Consider the following 18,225-nt stretch of genomic DNA (forward strand, 5'->3'; position numbering starts at 1 on the left):
TTCAATACAAAGAATATAACCTTACAAATAATTCTAAATCTTTCCCTATAGACACAGCCACAAGAGTCCAAAATCCCAGAAATACATTTTCTCAGTGTCATCAACAAATTCTCTAGGTACAAAAAATAGTGCAGTATATTGATAAAAAGCAGGAGTTTACAATTACTGTATTGGTTGCACTGACAAACTATAGACTTGTTCAATAGCATAAACACAAAAATGTGTGTATATTAATATTGTGTGTGTGTGTGTGTGTGTGTGTGTGTGTGTGTGTGTGTGTGTGTGTGTGTGTGTGTGTGTGTGTGTGTGTGTGTGTGTGTGTGTGTGTGTGTGTGTGTGTGTGTGTACCCTGGGTACAGAAAAAAACACGAGCCCTTTTTATTTTTCAGCATATCTTGAGAAAACAATCACTAAAGTTTTATGAAAATTTGAGCAATTACTGGTCTGTCACAGTAGATTATTACATTTAAGAATTATTTGATAATCTAATAAATAATCAAGTGCATAGTGCCTACTTACAAAATGGTGCTTGAGACAGAGAATCACTCTACTCTTTCCTAAATCTGTGCTTGAGACAGAGAAAGTATTATGGCCCCGAACTCTTACATAAAATGTCTCCTTGTAAACGATGGTCACTAGGAGGACTGAAAAAACAATTTGTAAAAGAACGTATCGTTCAGGAGTGAGAGCAGCTGTTTTATCGCGTTATCAATGATGCAATCAGACAGCGGCGCTCTCATCTTCGGGTGTTTCAGCAGGAGGAGGACATTTTGAGCACACACTTTTAACTGAAACTTTATAGTAATCTTAGTGTTTCAGGTTAGATTATAAAAGTTTAACACATTTACGAGCTATGAAGCAAAAACTTCTATTTCTTATTTAATGAACATGAACCTACCGCAGTGTATCTGGTACTTGCTGACATAATAAGTGACACCAATTTTGTTAGCACCAGTTGATTGCCTGCATTGTGCTTCTTATATAGCGTTAATCTACATAACAGACCTACAGTTCAGGACATTTTTCATGGGGATTGAGCGAGAAATATATAAGATATAAAGAAAAACCATAGGGGTCCCTTTTTGTCCTGAACACAGTGTGTGTATAATGTATGTATGTATAGTAAAAAAAAGCTCTTTTGGGTAGGGCTAAACGTTCTGCTTAGGTGCATTTTGTGTATTCTGTAGTAGTGCACTGCTTAAATGGTTACCACTATATAAAAGTATGCACACCGTTTAGTATTAACTTTATATAATAAATATAATAAAATATATATCACATACTACATACATATATTAACAAGAGACGCAGAGCTTTATGACATTACTGAACCCTTCCACAGAATGTTCCACAATGTGTTACAGGCTCCCCTGGCAGTCAAGGAGTTAAGGATAACAGAGCAGAAACTGCTTTCTTAAGACCCTTCCAGATTAGCATCACTTACTTACCTTTCTGGCCCTTAGATGCAGGAGACTCTGGTCTGTTGACTTCTGGAATCTTCTTGTCCATCACCGACAGGTCAGTTTTAACCACTGAAAGGAGGACTAGAAAAGGTAATGAGAAGATGTGCCCAAATCCCTCAACTCTTTTCCAATACAGAGCAGCACCAACCCAAAAATTCACACCCATCACATGTGTATATATCTGAGCGAGAAGCAAAGTGAGTAGCATGTGCCTTTGGCAGTATAGGGGGTTACTCTCAGGCCCATGCTTTGTCTGCTGCCTTCTATAGGTGGTTACAAATTGTATGCTGCCCCCATGAAAGATCTTTTAAAATACCTGGTTGCACCAGTCAGAGATGGAGCATGTGGAAATGTAAAGCTGAATGTCAGTTTCCTTGTGCTCATGTCTCTTCCTGTGTGGGTTTTAAAGCTGCTGCTGGTGCAGAAAAAAATACTTGCAAAAAGTGTGAACATGATACATTTGCCTCTATCGTTGCCTACCCACATGCACCTTTAGAATGCAAAGGCTTGGGCAATGGCCAATCAGAATGCTCCATTCTGCAAAGGGTCCTGGCTTTTGACCAATAGAGCGTTGTGTGTGGAACTTTTTATGATTGGCTCAGGAAATTTGCTGCAGGTGCAGTGTAGTACAGGGCGGCTCTAAGCTCTATCATCCAACATGCTAACTGGACACTACCACTTCAAAGGTCAGTGTTGTTATTTTTTTCTAACCTTGCAGTTACTTCTTCTTCCAAAACATGCCTTATAGCAGGGCATGATGCATGGTCCAAAGTATTCTGGCATTGTGTATGTATAATTTTATGTAGTGCCAAGTACGCAGCGCTTTACAAATTTACAATACGAGTTAAATAAAGTACAAACAACGGGGATAAGCGCATCAAGTAAATGGCCACATATGGCAACATAAGGCATAAGACAAAGGGAGACCCTGCCCTTAAGAGCTTACAATCGAAGCGGTGTGCTGTGAGGCTTACAGACACAGTTGGAGAACAAGTGCATTATTAAAAGTGATCAGGGTTAAGGAGGTCAAGGGCATCTGGAGGTCATATTAGAGGTGTAGGACAATTTATAAGATACTTTTAAAGAGGCAAACCAAGTGGCACTTTAAAAAACCATTTTGAAATAATAATAATAATAATTTCCTTTTAATATATGCAGCCTTTGATTACTTTTATTGAAAACAAATTACCTACGCTGCCGGTGGATTCGTACACCCGTGATCGATCAGCAAAAATCCTACTTCCCAGGCTTCACTAAATGGCTGCTTTTCATTGTCAATCAATCATTCAAACGGTGTAACTCAGCAGCTACAATGTATCCTTATATTACTACGGTAACATTTTCTCTTGTTACAGTTTGCAGCTCAAACTGCTGGGAATATTGACAACAAATGATCACAAACAGGAAAGTGTTGCAAAGATCTCTGGGGAAGTGTGTTAAAACCTGCTATAGAAATCAATGGATGCTCAGTATATTAAAACTCATTAAAAATGGCATTGAGTTGAATTTAAAAAATACAATTTAAAAAAAGGTAGTAAGTATTATCTAATACTACTGAACTGATTTATTTTAATGATAAAATGCTCCTTGAAGAGGTCGGTTTTCAGCTTGGCTTTGAATGTTGAAAGGGGAGGTGCTTGACAAATATCTAATATAAATATCTAAAATGTATAGGCACATTCAGTAACTAATGCCCAAAAATAAAGAACATTCTGTCAGGCCATTGGACAATAAAGTGTATTTATTTCGGCCGGAGCCACAGAAAAGAGCTTACACGCACCGAAACAGGGATTACGGGAGAATTGTATTTGGCTAGGTGCTGTTGGTACGCTTAATAACACCCAAAACTACTCCTCGATGTGTGCAGGCAGCATGGGTGGTACCTGTATAGCTGCCAGTCACTGCGAGAGCTTCCAAAGTCACGCCCCACAATGCCTTTTCCAATGTGGATGCAAAGCATTATGGGGTGCGACTTTGGAAGCGTCTGCTGTAAGTGACAGCTTTAGCACCCACACTAAGGAACCGCTTGGGGCCTTACCAAGTGTGCAGTCCCCACACAGGCTCAGGAACCCACTATATTGCCTGAAACCCGCCATTAAATATTTAGTGGGGGAGAACCACTTGGAGACACCTCGCAAGCCCCCTGTTGGGAATCACTGCTCTATTGTAAAGTATTTTCTGCAATACGCTGTGCATATGATATAATTAAACGTATATGTACATTTTAGTGTCATTTTCTTGTTCATTATGAAGTGAGCCCCAACCTACAGATGTAGCCAACGTTGCTCCCAACCCACTGTGCGCTGCAGGGGGACATACACAACGCGTGCGAGAAGGGACGGGGTTTATCGTGATAATATCATGAGATATTATGTATTTTAATCCATCTGGTGCTTCAGGTGTTAATGGTGCAATCAGTTTGGTTTAAAACTACAATATTTGGCGTTTATGACTTGTCATGAATCTGTGGGAGCTTCAAAGGGGCTTGATTGAAGTTGAGTGCTAAAAATACAAAGCAATGGGTTATGGCCTGGTAACACCTTAGGCAGGCCTAGTGTTAAAAAATCATTTGAATCTAGAAATAATAACATATGTTTTGACAGAGCTGGGAATAAAATATGCCCTTTGTGACAACTTTCTAAACATGATCTTTTTAGAGCTAGTTTCAAAGGCATTCTCTGAAAGGTTCTGCACGGTTCAGGGGGCGTGGCTAAGAAAGTATTCAACATTAGAGTGACTTTATTAAAAATGAGAATATTATGTGATGTCATCTCCTCTTCATAATAAGAGTTACAAATCTGTAATCGTGTCACAGAATCGCATGTTCAGATATTCAAATGTTGCTCAAGTTTAGGGATAAGACGGTCATGCTTAGTCTTGTCGCGTCTGCCATGAGCGCCTGAATATATTGATGTGACTCACGTGTGTGTAAGTATTAGTTAAGGAAAGTTATGAGGGCATTCAGATAGTGAAGAAAGGTTTAAACATTGATTTACATCGGAGATGGGCTTATGTTTTTCCATGGGGAAAAAGAATGTATTCAAGTAATAGCAATGTATTACAAATTTAGATTTCAACAGAGGTGTGTTTGGACTAAACACGTGATATCTCATATTCCTGCACTAGTGACCTCTCTGGGAGAAAACTTATGACATTTGGGTAATGTATAGGGTTTTCTAATCTCTGTTTTATCCTGTTATTTTGAGAAACTGTTCTGCATTTATTGTAATTGCATGTTTTTATAATCCAAGAACTGTATTTATATATATATATAATAGTCCACATGTGAGTGGAGTATTAACCCTTGTCCTGTATGCTAGACACGTGCTCACAGGGGTGCCGTACGTGACAGGGGCTCTCACTATTTCACCCACAGGAGCACGCCATGCATTGCAATATCGTTGGCTACATCTGTAGGAGCCAAAGGAGTGGCTCAGTGATAATGTCGCTGCCTTTGAAATAGATGAACCCAGTGTCAAATCCTTGTGACCTTAAGCAAGTCCCTCTATCTCCCTGTACCTCAGGCATGAACATGAGATTGTAAGCTCTTTGGAACAAGGACACATTGTACCTGGAGAATTCAATGTACAGCGCTGTGTATGCTGTCAGCGTTATGCAAGAAACAAATATTATTGTGAGGTTTTATAGGAATTGAGACATATAAACCTGATGCCGGCTTTAACCTCACCTGGTCCTTTCACAGTTGGGGTCCGTGTGGGAAGTTTATTGGTTTTCTGGAAAAGAAAAACACAAGTGGGTCAGATTACGGGTACTAATGACAGGCAGAACTAGGCCGCATGTCTAATTATTGGCAACTCCAGTCATTTTACTTTCAATTTTAAATAGAAGAGAATTTGTGAGTCAAGACGTGTTAGTGTTGTGTTACACCGTACTACATTGTGTAATTAAGTTTTGTGGGTCAGCGTGTACTAGTGTTGTATTATGTTAATGTATAGCAGTGTGTAATGTTGTATTGCGGGTGAGAATATGTGTTGGTATTGTGTTGTGTACTGTTAATGTACTGTAGTGTGTAATTCAGTATTGTAGGTCAGGGTGTGTTAGAATTATGTTGTAATAATATATTGTAGTGTGTAATACAGTGCTGTATTGTGGGTCAGAGTGCATTAATATTGTGTTTTTGTTCAATTATAGCAGTTGCCATGCAGTATTGTAGGTCAGTGTGTGTTAGAATTGTGTTGTATTAATGTATCGAAGCGTGTAATGCACTATTGTGAGTGCATAACTATTGTGTTATATTAATACTTAGAGAGTGTGCTATTCAGTAGTGTAATTCATGGTGTTTTAGAATTATGTTGTGATAATGGATCGCAGTGTGTAATGCAGTATTGAGGGACAGGATGTGTGATGTGTTACTGTAGTGCAGTGTTTGATACAGCACTTAGAGTTACAGTATGTTCAGTAGCAGTAGCAGTGTTACGGTTTAGGGTCAGGACGTGTGCTGTTGCTTTTTGAATACTGTACATCAGTCACACTTTGCAGCTGTAAATGTTATGACTGTAAGCGCTTTGGGGTTTACTCATCAAAGTATCCGCAGCAAAACATTTGTATTACTCTTATCAATTGAGTTCCTTGTCTTTGCTACATCTGGTGCTCCTTGTCTCAGTAGACTTTAATAAAGAGGCCCCTTAATTTTAAGAAGTATATATGGCAGCTGAGCTTGACATTGCTTCTGATTACACTCAGTAAAGTGGAATAAATACCACAGTGACGAACAAATTGGCCAATAATATCACCACCCACAGGCTACGATAGGTACAGGGAGCGCCTTCAGATACTTACAATGTGTGACTTTGGAGGCAGCAATATAGCAAAGTTGTCTGGGAACAGGCCTGTTTCCCCATTAAGTTCTCCTCGCCACCAGCCTTCATCTTCTGTTTCCTAAAGGATAGAACCTGAATTAGACAGGCCTTGGGATGGGAGAGAATGGGGTCCCATCCAGCCCTAAGTGGCTTCCCAGGTCAAGGCTACTTTCCTCTACTGATGACCAGATAACTTCTGAACCCTCGACTTGTCCCCATAATCTCACGATTTACCACTGCACAAGAAATGATTAATCCCCATAGACTTTCACGGCCACCCACCCCCACCACCTCCTACCTCTACAAAATATCATTTGTTCCCATAAACTCTTATGGGATTCCCCTCTACAAGAAGTGATATTCTCCATAGACGTTCATGGGATATCCCCTCAAAAACTTCCTGCATTGGGTATCAAATCGGAATAAATTTCACCTCCTGGAATGTTTTATATTAATGTCCTTCATACTTAGAAGTTGACGCTATTTTCTCTGTGCTTGCTCCTGTCATTGTAAGTCTGTGGAGACTTTCCCCGATGATGACATTGTAACAGTCTTTACAACATGCCTGTCCCCTCCCTTATTTTGAGAGGGGTTGAGCCCACCCTTCCATACCTTGCTGAGAATTAACACCACGTCTCCCTTCTTAACAGCCAGCTCGTCCTTCATAGATGGGATGTAGTCAAACATGATCTTGCAGAACTCTTTGACGGTGGGCGGTGGAGAGGAGTTGTCTTGGGACAGAAAGCCAAAGACATTGTTAAGGAAAAAGCAGGATATTATACCATAGGCAGGTAAAGATGCAGATCACAGACTTAATATAAATACAGCTATATATCTCCCGTATGCTGCCAAAGCATGCAACGCATTGCAACGCAAGGGGTTAAAAATGTAAAGCCTATCAGTGGAGCTGCTTCCCAGTGCTGGAGACAATATCAGCTACATTTAAATAAGGGCAGGCCCATACTGGCGCAGACCAGGTGCGGAGGTGTCCGCGCGGGGCGCGATCACATTGCCTAAAGGCATTGATCGCGCCCATAGACCGCGCAGGCACACACGGGCGGCAGCAGGAGGGTCGCGCATTGCGCGAGAAATCAGTTGAAACTGATTTCTCGCCACGACAGCCAGGTCACATGAGCGTTTCGGCCAATGAGGGCGAAGCAGCTCTGTGACGCCCCCAGGTGCGCCCCGCACGGCGCAATTACCATGGGCCGAAAACGCACCTGCTTTACGCGGGTGACGTCACAGCCTTCACATACCTCAGTGCGGGTGAAGGCTGTATGGCCATAGCCTAAGTGGGACTCAAATTTACTTTACAGCAGGAAAGTGGCTTCGGAACATATTGAATAGGGTTCTAGAACGTTTTAAGTTCAGTTCACTTGGATAGAGCTGATCTCAGCACTGGGAAGTGGCTTCACTGCATATTTTATATGGGCATATTTAGCTGTGTATCTGTCTATATATCTACAGTATGTCCTCTATCTATGTGTCTATCTGTGTCTGTGTATCTATCGATCGATCTATTTGTCTGTGTATCTATCTACTGTATCTATCGATCAATCGGTCTATGTATGTGTCTGTATCTATATATCTATCGATCTGTGTCTCTGTATCTATCTATGTATCTGTGTAACTATGTATCTATCTATCTACCTACCTATCTATCTGTGCCTATGTATCTCTACCTGTGTATCTATCTGTGTCTGTGTATCTGTCTATCGGAGTCTGTATCTAGCGAATGATCTTTATGTCTGTGTATCTATCTATCTCTAACTGTGTCCTCTATCTATGTATAACCGCCATTCAAATGTGGAAGTTCCCTACACTCTCTCTTGTCATTTACTGGAGTTTGAGCATCTCGCCCACTTAAAATGTGTGCTTATCACTGCATTTCATGAACATACTGTATGCAAGCAGAAGCACTATGTACATTATCCAGATTTGAGCTACACCTATGTGCACATTGCAGAGATGGCATCTGTACGGTTTATCTGGCACAAGCTTATGGGACCACTCGGGTATGTGTCTGTACTTGCTACATAGCATTACGGTGAGATCACAGCTGTTCTGGTTTTACCTTCCAAGCCAGACAGACTCTCCTACACACCCAGCCCATCTTATTTATAGATAAAGCCAACACAAGCTAACCCGTGATAAAAGAGGGAGCGTGTTTAACCTCTTCAATGCCAGAAGGACAGCACAAGCTGGCCCTTCTAACAACAAAGAGGTTTCGAAATAAATACCCGGTTGGCTGCGAGAGGCCCTGGCAGCACGTTGCTGGTTGCAAGCTGGCAGCCACCAATGTTTGCAAGATGATAAGAAAGAATTCAGCAAAACCTCCCCAGGATGTGAAAAACACCTCCAGGAAATTGCTTTCTGATTGTAATCACAAAGGCGCTCACATTGCAAGCGTGTCCTCATACTTACAACTTTCAGGCCTATATTCAGTAAAGGGTGCTAAGATATAGCACGCCTTTACACCCATTCCTTTGCATGGGAGTTGTGATGTGCTAAAGTGTAGCACTCTTTAGCGAATGTGGGCCTCAATGCTTTATTGCTTTGCAATGCGAGGCAGGTGTCTGTGGCATTGAGGAGGATTTAAAGGGTCAGCCCTATATTACAGACAAATAAATAACTGTATTAATGTGATCAGTTTCCCTGGAAACATGGAAAAGCCCCTAAAGTGAAAGGTTTACTTATTTGTTCCTTGTGAAAATGTAGCAAGTTTTTTCACCGAACACAGTGTAATAATAATAATAATCTTACCCCATAATAATCACTCACAACTTTTATATGTTTACCTAATGGTGGCAGTATATAATTACTTTGCACAAAACAGCGAAAACGAAAATGTGGTTTTAAAGCAGGACTCTGCACCGAGCTCCACTTTTTATTTTGCATTTTATTTTTTACCTAATTTACGAGATCTCTTTTTGCCCATTCAACACTATTTTTAAACCAAAAATTGACACCTAAACTATTTCGCAATCTTTTTTTTTTTTTTTTTTTTTTTTAAGCTCGTTTGTAAGCATGCTGAGCTGAGACTTGGGAGGGTTAGGCCTGGGACATAGTGCCTTTAACAGTGCGGAGGCGCGCTGAGGCTCACACTGGCCTTACACAGCGCGCCGTCCGTGGGCGTGTCGGTGGCGGGTCTGGGGGCGGGCCAATGACGTCACTGAGCTGGTTCGCCCTCATTGGGCGAACCACTCACGTGACCGGCCCTGCACTCCGGCAAGCAGGAAAATCTCAAGAGTCCGTCAGACACACACTTCCCCAAGCATGCGGACGCGTGTGCGAGCCCCTGCTAAAGCCGCTCTCATTGCGGCTGCAGGGGCTCAGTGCCGAGCAGCAGCACGCCTCAGCACGGGTCAGCGCATAAGCGCTGACCATGCCCGAGGCCTTAGATTTCCTCTGGCTGTTCCCTTGTGCCTGATGTCAGTGTGTGTTCTACAGGAGTTTGCACAGGCAGAACCCCTTCTGCAACTCTGCCTATTCTTTATTGTCTCTCTGATCTCTGATAAGGACAGGGTGGGATAAGAGTAAAGAGAACATGGGATTGGCATACACCCTCTCCACCCCCCCCATTTTGAGGCCCCTAAGAAAATTGATTTTGCTTCCTTTTCAGATAAACAAAAGCAGCCAAATCGTTTGCTTTAAGCACGGTTACATTTCTGTGAGGCTGAGGCCATGGTGCCTTCTCCCGTGCTGTGGCTGTGGGAAAGCGGGTGCTTTCCCTGGTCATGCTAGACGGGCCGTGGTGGGGCGTTCCTAGTGACGTCACGGAGCTGGTTCGCTCCCATGGGGCGAACCGCTCACGTGACCTGTCTAACGCGCTGAGAATTCAGTTTAACTGATTTCTCACGCAACGCGCGCTCCCTCCCGCTTCCGCCCGCACGCCGCATGGATGCGAATACTGCCTTAAGGCAGTCTGATCGCTCACGTCCGCACGGTCTGCGGCACCATGTCCGAGGCCTTAGGCAGATAATGACATTGTTACATTATTCACTAAATTAATGAACACAGTCCCTGCAAGCTGTAACCCCTATAACCCACCACATTATATATATATTTTTATTTTTTGTCATTCATTCATTTTAATTTTCAACTGGTATCAGTTGTTTGGAGGTTAGTGGCCCCTCCTCCCGGGGTTTAAGCTCGCCCCTCCCCACTTTTTAAGTAGCAGGTTTTTCCATGTTACTGTGCAGGACAGGTCCACTGAGGCCATTCTCCCCCCACTGCAGAGGTTAATGAGAATTTTCACAGGTAGAGTTAGGACCTGCATACTGGTCATGCCGTGAAGTGGCTGCAGGCTTATAATGAACGCTTTGGCCAAAGGGTTTAACTAAATGACCCTTACTCATGAGAATACTAACATTGAAGTATTGAACTATGTATTTTGTCACATTGGATATAGCATTGGGTATTTTTGTCTTTTATTGTTTAGTAAATGGTGTCAGCTACCAGGGATTGCACCTCTAAATGTTGGAATCGGGTCTTTCCCACCTGGACTGCTTACCTTTGTTATGGTTCTTTACTCTGGGATTATCATCTTGTGTTGTCTGTAATAAAGGTGGGGGAGAAATAATCATGCAATGCGAGATTACAGACAGAAGCTGAAAGTACCCAAGAGCCACTTATTATAACATGAAGCGGCAGTGTGATAGCTAGTGATGAATGTCCAATAATGATTTATAATTACTATCCCTTGTTAGAGACCCAATGACAGTCACATTAAGCAATTTAAATCTTTGTGATTGATGCCTTTTGAAGTGAAATTTCTTTCGTGACAGTACCATCCACAAAAATCTCATAGGGAAAAAAACTGAAAATTGTCACGAAAATAATAACGTAAGTAAACCGGAAGTTACCAGCTGCCTGCTGGGAGTTGTATTTCGGGTGTGGATACCAAGCATCCAAAAGCAATCACATCAGAAAGCCAAGCAACCCCTGCTATAGTGTGTATGTGTGTGTATGTGTGTATATATATATATATATATATATATATATATATATATATATATATATATATATATATATATATATATATATATAGGCAATACGATACCACACGTGGACGAATATCAGAGGCAGCTCTCCAAATGAATATCAAAAAATCCTGTATTATTCAACAAAACATCATATCCAACGTTTCGGTCCTCAAACGGGACCTTTGTCAAGGTGATGAAAGCCAAGCAACCCCTGCTATAGTGTGTGTGTGTGTGTGTGTGTGTGTGTGTGTGTGTGTGTGTGTGTGTGTGTGTGTGTGTGTGTGTGTGTGTGTGTGTATATATATATATATATAAATATATATATATATATATATAGTGTGTGTGTATATATATTGGCTATGCATCTTAACCCAGGCTGTGCTCAAAAGCTGTGAAATACAGCAAGCATGAGCTTATAGGGGACCATGTCACGTGGTTTTGAAGCAAAAGGTGGCACTGTGTGCTCATTTGCATGTCATTTCCCAGAATCCCTTGCTGCAGTGGAAGCACTGTGTTCTGAGTGATAATGGTGAAAGGCAGGGTTGAAGACCTGTCTAAGACATGCAAGTGAGCACACAGTAGTATTTCCATTTGATTAAATATATATATATATATATATATATATATATATATATATATATACACACACATACACATATATACACACATACGCACGCATGCACATGCACCATAAAGAGTAATAAAGATTAGTCATGTCAGCTTGAACTATTAAACCATTTGCAACCCATCCAACAACCAAACAAAGGATGTGTGTGTCGCGTGTACTAAGTGAAACTTCTTTGTTTGATTTTGATGTTTTTGATTGAATGAAAGACTTTTGAGTATAATTGCAATTTCAGTGACTCAACAGAAAGAAGTCCCTTGGCTGTGGTGGCCGCCTCCTTGCTGCCGCCCTCCCTCTTCTTTCGAATTGCCGCGTGATGTCACATGGCATTTCATTGCCATGGCAACGCGGCGTCGCCAAATGACGTCATGACGTCGCATTACCATGGCCAGGTGACGTCCGTGGTGTCACTTGACGCTGCGATTCAGGAGAAGCAGGGTGGCAGCAAGGAGTCGGCCACCACAGTTAAGTGCCATGGGGCAGTGCATAAAGAGGGGCCATAGTAATTGGTAAATGAGTTCTAATACAGATAATACATATTTAGGGATCTATGTAATAAGGCAATTTTGTATCAAAACCGGGTCGTCTTCCCCCTGCACTTATGTATCAAAGCATTTTGCCCCATCTGTCCTAACAAGCACCTTGGGGAGCGTCAGTAGGAGGAGTTGGGGGGAGTTACATGGGGCACAGTTTATAATGAGATGTATCACATCCTGCGTCCCTGCCCCAGCTTGCACCTTGGGGGGTGTCAGTAGGAGGAGTTGGGGAGGAGTTACATGGGGCACAGATTATGAGATGTATCACATTCTGTGTCTCTGCCCCAGTTTGCACCTTGGGGAGAGTCAGTAGGAGGAGTTGGGGAGGAGTTATATGATGCACAGATTATGATGAGATGTATCACATTCTGTGTCTCTCTGCACTATTCTTTTTCACTTTTATTTGCCATAACAAATCCTCCGTATCTGTATCTGAAGTTCTAACATTCTGCATCAGATGTAAGGAACTGCTATTATGTATCGCGCAGCTCTACTCCAAAAAAACAGAGCAGTGCATTTGAACACACTTTTCTCTACGTTGATGGGTAGACCACATGCATTTTATTGCTGGCTAACCATTGCTGTTTATCTCAAATCTGCAGTTTTTTAGTATTCATACATCTCACCTTTTCTGCATCATTGGAACTAAAATTGACATCCAACATTTTCGGTCGCTGTTTATTATTTTTCTTGGGCTTTGGCACCTTATCTGTACAAAAAGTAATGAATGATAATTATATTCTCATGAAACATTAAGTCCCCATTCCAAAGAGCTTACAATCTGATTTGAATGCCTGAGGCACAGAGATAAAGTGACTTCCCTGAGGTCATATTGAGAGCTGACAACGAGACAATGGGATATTCAAACTCAATTCACCCACTTCAAAGGCAGTGTTCTTACCACTAAGCTACACCTTCTCCAGGCCACATATAGTTTTTATTGCACGTCTATATTGTTTTGGAAAAAAAAAAAACATATTGGATCAGCACTTAAAAAATAAATCATTTCTTTTTGAAATGCTGATCCAATATGGTGTTTTTTTTTTGTCGTTGTATGTACCCAGCGGTATCGATGCAGGATCCTAGCACATCTATCTAAGTTAGATAAGACAGGGTGAGTGCAAGTTCATTCTATTCTTTTATATATTTTTTCAAAACATGCCTTTTCTAATATTATAAATAGTACAAGAAAAGTCGGTTCTTATTAAACCATCAAAAAACAGTTAAGATATCAACCATTAAGGACTCAAACACTGATCCTAGAAATCAGTGAGGCCGACTCCAAACCAATGAGACAAAACTGCTTTCTTGTTTGCTGAAGCAAACTGATGTTGTGACCTCCATGGAAATAAATGCAGCTGGAACCTTTAAACATGGCCCCTTCTCACTCTTACCTTGAGGCGGCTCAGTAATTTCTTGCACAAAGTTGGATGGGAAGGCTCCAACCAGAGCCCCCTTCTTGCCCAGCCACCAACCATCTTCAATCTACAAGGGTCAGGAGTAGAAAGATAGAAGCTGGTCAGCTGATCATGTCCACCTGGCCCTCATAACCACATACCCTATTTGATTTCCATCTTCTTTTTCATTTAGATTCACGAATTGACTATCGCTGGCATTGTTAAATGCCATTACTGGACGTTGTTCCATGCACCCATTACCTTTCCATTTTTCCTATATTTCTTTATTCATCTATGTCTGTCAACCCCCATTTTCAATGGATAACTCCTTGTTCTAGCTGTTTTTTCTCCGAAAAATATTTCCCTTCTGTACCTTGCCAATGAACTAGAGACATTTCACAGCCTCTATTAAGACCTTTCACCCCTCCTTTCCTTTACACTAAACATGTAAAGGTTCTTTATCCTTTTCCAATACATTTTTTGATGCAACCCATGCACCGGTTTTTTTTAATCTTCCCTGGACACCCCCTATATTTCTTATGTCTTTCTGCAGATGCACTTATCACCTTAGGCTGCGGTCCCAGTAACAGCCTGTGCGCACGGCGCAGCGTGCGCTGTGCGTGTAAGCACCGCCCCTCAATGGGGCTGGGCCCAGTACGCACCGTCAGGCTGAAGGTGCAGCCGCGCCGTGCTGCAAGGTTTTTTCCAACTCAATCAAATTGAGTTCAAACCTTGCGACAGAGGCGTGGCCACGCCCCCACCGGCGGTTCACCCAATGAGGGCGAACCAGCCGCGTGACGTAATGGCCACGCCCCCGCAAATCCCCGACCACGCCTCCTTCCGTCGCAAGATCCCTCTCTCCCTCACAGACCGCAGATCGCGGTTAGCGCTGTGCACGCGCCGCACCCCCCCCCCGCCGGGCGCGCATGTCACAGACATTACTGGGACCGCAGCCTTAGATCTGACTATGCGGTCTCAAGATTCAACAAATAAAATCGGTCGCTCTTCCTTCTGTTACCGTGCACCTTACGTTTGGTACAACGGACCCCAGACTCTCAAAGCCGCCACCAGTATAAGTGCTTTCAAGACTGCAGCTGTCTCCCATTTTTATCTTGTCTGTAACTGTTACTTACACCCATAATCATATTATCTCTAATTGTCCATGAAATGTCTGTAAATTGAATGTATAACCACTGTTCATTTAATGTAACCGTGTATTGTTACCATAACTCTGTTCCCAGGACATACTTGAAAATGAAAGGTAACTCACAAAGTATTATTTAAGTAATAATCACAGAAGAACAAGGCATTACTGGCCAATAATGTTGATTAGTTGTAGGCGCGAGGCGAAGCTGAGGGAATTTAACCCAGCCAGGGCATTATTGGCCAGTAATGCCCTGTTCTGAGGGGATTTTATCATTATAGGCTAAATGTTTTTTTGTTACATTTTTCATAAAAAAGACAAACACTTTTGTAGTAATATTGATTTTTATCAGCATGATTGTCTACATTCTTTTGCTTTTACGGCAGGTGTTTATCAAAATGAAATTGTGCATACACACAGCCCTCCTCTATATACACACACACACAATCTGCAGTCCCGTCCCCCCCTCTACACACACAAACACACATACTCTGCAACCCCCATCTACATACACAAACACACTCTGCAGCCCCCTCCCTACACACACTGCAGCCCTCCCTCCTCCTCTACACCCACAAAACACACACAGAAGAGAAACACACAGCAGTCGTCGTCCCTTACATCCACAAACACATCCCTGTAAACCCACAAAACTGCTGACACACAACAACAAAACATACAGCACAGACAGACACACACACACACACACCAACAAAACAGACTGGTACCCCCCTCTACACACACAAATCACACTGCAGCCCCCTGTAAACCCACACACTGTAGACACACACACCAACAAACACTCTGCAGCCATCCTCCACCCACAAAACACACAGTTCAGACACACACAAACAAAACAGACTCTGCTGTCACCTCTATACCAACAAAACACACACCAACAGAACACACACACCAATAAAACACTCTGCTGGCCCCCTTTACACCCACAAAACACACACACAGCACACACACAGCACACACACAGCACACACACCCCTTTCTCCTCACTCTCCTGTGCGGAGCTCTCTGCAGGCAGGGTGGGGGAGGAGCCAGTGCCTTGCTGATGCCTCCTGTCCAATCACCTCCCCTGACTGAGAGCTGCTCTCAGTCTGTGTGGATGAAAATTGAAAGCTGATTGGCTGAAAAACTTGGCAGGGTGCTGAATGGATAATGCCCAGAATTTTAACCAATCAGAGAGCAGGGGTTTCAATACTGGCCGGAATTTAACAGCTTTAGCCTATACTTCCTGGTAAAACATTTTTATGAATAAGATATGGCATCTAGAACTAGACCAAAATAGGAAACAAAACTCCACCATCTGATGAAGAAAAGGTTGTTATTTTTCAAGAGCTTAACAAACACAGCCAATTTCTTTAGGAGACACTGAGTGAATATCCCTACATTTTGGCCATATTGTCAATAAAGTACCAAGTCAGTTATTAAATCAATACTCTGTATCAATTACCAGTTTGTAACGCAGCACTTTTTTTTTATCAGCTTCTTATACTGTATGATCACAATACTTCTGGTTAGAGATGTGTGAACATCGCTGTGTTTGTGAAAGCTCTTGGTACAATATGAATAAGTACTTCAGTATTAGGCGATACCTTTTTTATTTGGCCTAATAATTGATCTTTTGTGTTAAACTCAAAGAAACGTTTATAAAATCAGTATTGATGCATCCAAGGAAGAAAGTAGAAATCTCCAAGGCTTGGCCCCAAAAATTTTTAGTCCACATAAATACTATATCAGGTATCAAACTTTAATCGGGTCTGTAATTGTTATATATGCCTATAATATATATGATCTTTAACTGTGCATGCCATGTCTTGTATATAATGTACTGTATAACACTTTTCACTTAATGTAACTATGTATTTGTAACCATGTATTTGTCATTATAACTCTGTGCCCAGGACATACTTGAAAATGAGAGGTAACTCTCAATGTATTACTTCCTGGTAAAACATTTTATAAATAAATATCAAATTATACTGAACGACTCATTTATTTTGCACTATTGCAACTGGACTAACACGGCTACTTCTATTTCATTCATGAAAGCCCCTTACAAACGTGTCAAGAAATAAACAAAATCGCGAAATTATGGAGCGTAGGCCATTTACGGATTTCCTCATTTGAAAATAAGTACGACTAAATGTATCTATGTGAATATTCACCAAATGTTGCCAATATTCATCAGTATTTTCTTACAGCTGTTTTCACAAAATATTCACAATCGTTGGGATCACGGTACTCTAATACTAATATATTCGCAGTTGGTGAGTTCTATGTTTGGCAATGTACAAAAATTGAAGTTGAACAATAAGCTCTACTGTTGGTGGAATAGAGGTCATATGATCCACTGGATCACAGCTGACAGTCTGTGAATGAATGACTTTCATGAACAATACAATTATGCAATGATATTCCTGACTTTCTAGCTATTCGTATAAAAGCTCATTCTAGCAATCTCACCTCTTCCAGAACCTCGAAGATCTCCCCTGCACTTAGCTCCAACTCATCTTGCTTTGATGGGTTGTATGAATAGTTTGCCTTGCACCAACGCTGCTGCTTCTTCTGAATAACAGCTGGAAAAAAATAGGATATCCCTGTTAAAAAGGGATTTGGAAGCTGAACAATGACAAACTCAGAGTGTAAATACATCCGCATTTAACCCAATGGAGTGCAAGCCCGTATGATATAAAATAGGAGAGATTTGTTTGACGAATTACTAAAAAGGCAAGTTTGGATTATTCATTTGTTGCATAGCACTGCAATATTTGTAATAAATCATGAGACAGAACCACAAAGACATTGTCAATCGATCAAATTGAGTTTACAAGGGGCATATCAGACACTAATAACAATGCTTTCTGGCTAGAGAGAGCTGTGAATGGAGAACGGAACAGGTATGATCTACAGAGTCTCTGCTCTGATCACAAGGTCGGCAAAGTTCACAAGGAATTGACATTAACATTGAAAGTGGGTTCACCCACTTCAAAGATAGTGGCACTAAAACGACAGAATTTCATATAATTTTAAATATGAATATATATATATATTACACCCACACCCACACCCACAAGTACAACACTAACTATACATATATTATCATCATAATCGCTTGTCGATCCACTGCTGGATGAAGGCCACTCCGTTGATCTTTCATGTACTGCAAGCCTCTCTTCTCCATGTTGCTCCAACAAATTTCCAAATGTCATCCTCTCATCTTACTTTTCGTCGTCATCTTGG

At 41.6% G+C, this 18,225-nt stretch overlaps 1 protein-coding gene across 4 annotated transcripts in view; it reads right to left on the reverse strand.

The window, feature by feature from the left end:
- Positions 1 to 18,225, reverse strand: part of SH3D21 (SH3 domain containing 21) — a 65,867-nt gene that overhangs the window by 24,986 nt on the left and 22,656 nt on the right. For all 4 annotated transcript variants that reach the window (XM_075604535.1, XM_075604534.1, XM_075604533.1 and 1 more), the window contains 8 exons: positions 17,449 to 17,561; positions 13,824 to 13,914; positions 13,056 to 13,138; positions 10,797 to 10,839; positions 6,896 to 7,014; positions 6,264 to 6,362; positions 5,152 to 5,197; positions 1,449 to 1,544 (listed from right to left, as the gene is read on the reverse strand). In XM_075604535.1, the coding sequence (XP_075460650.1) occupies positions 1,449 to 1,544; positions 5,152 to 5,197; positions 6,264 to 6,362; positions 6,896 to 7,014; positions 10,797 to 10,839; positions 13,056 to 13,138; positions 13,824 to 13,914; positions 17,449 to 17,561 (690 nt within the window). The remainder of the gene's footprint in view (positions 1 to 1,448; positions 1,545 to 5,151; positions 5,198 to 6,263; positions 6,363 to 6,895; positions 7,015 to 10,796; positions 10,840 to 13,055; positions 13,139 to 13,823; positions 13,915 to 17,448; positions 17,562 to 18,225) is intronic.

The sequence above is a fragment of the Ascaphus truei genome, chromosome 6 (assembly GCF_040206685.1).
Source record: "Ascaphus truei isolate aAscTru1 chromosome 6, aAscTru1.hap1, whole genome shotgun sequence".
In the NCBI taxonomy this organism is placed as follows: domain Eukaryota; kingdom Metazoa; phylum Chordata; class Amphibia; order Anura; family Ascaphidae; genus Ascaphus; species Ascaphus truei.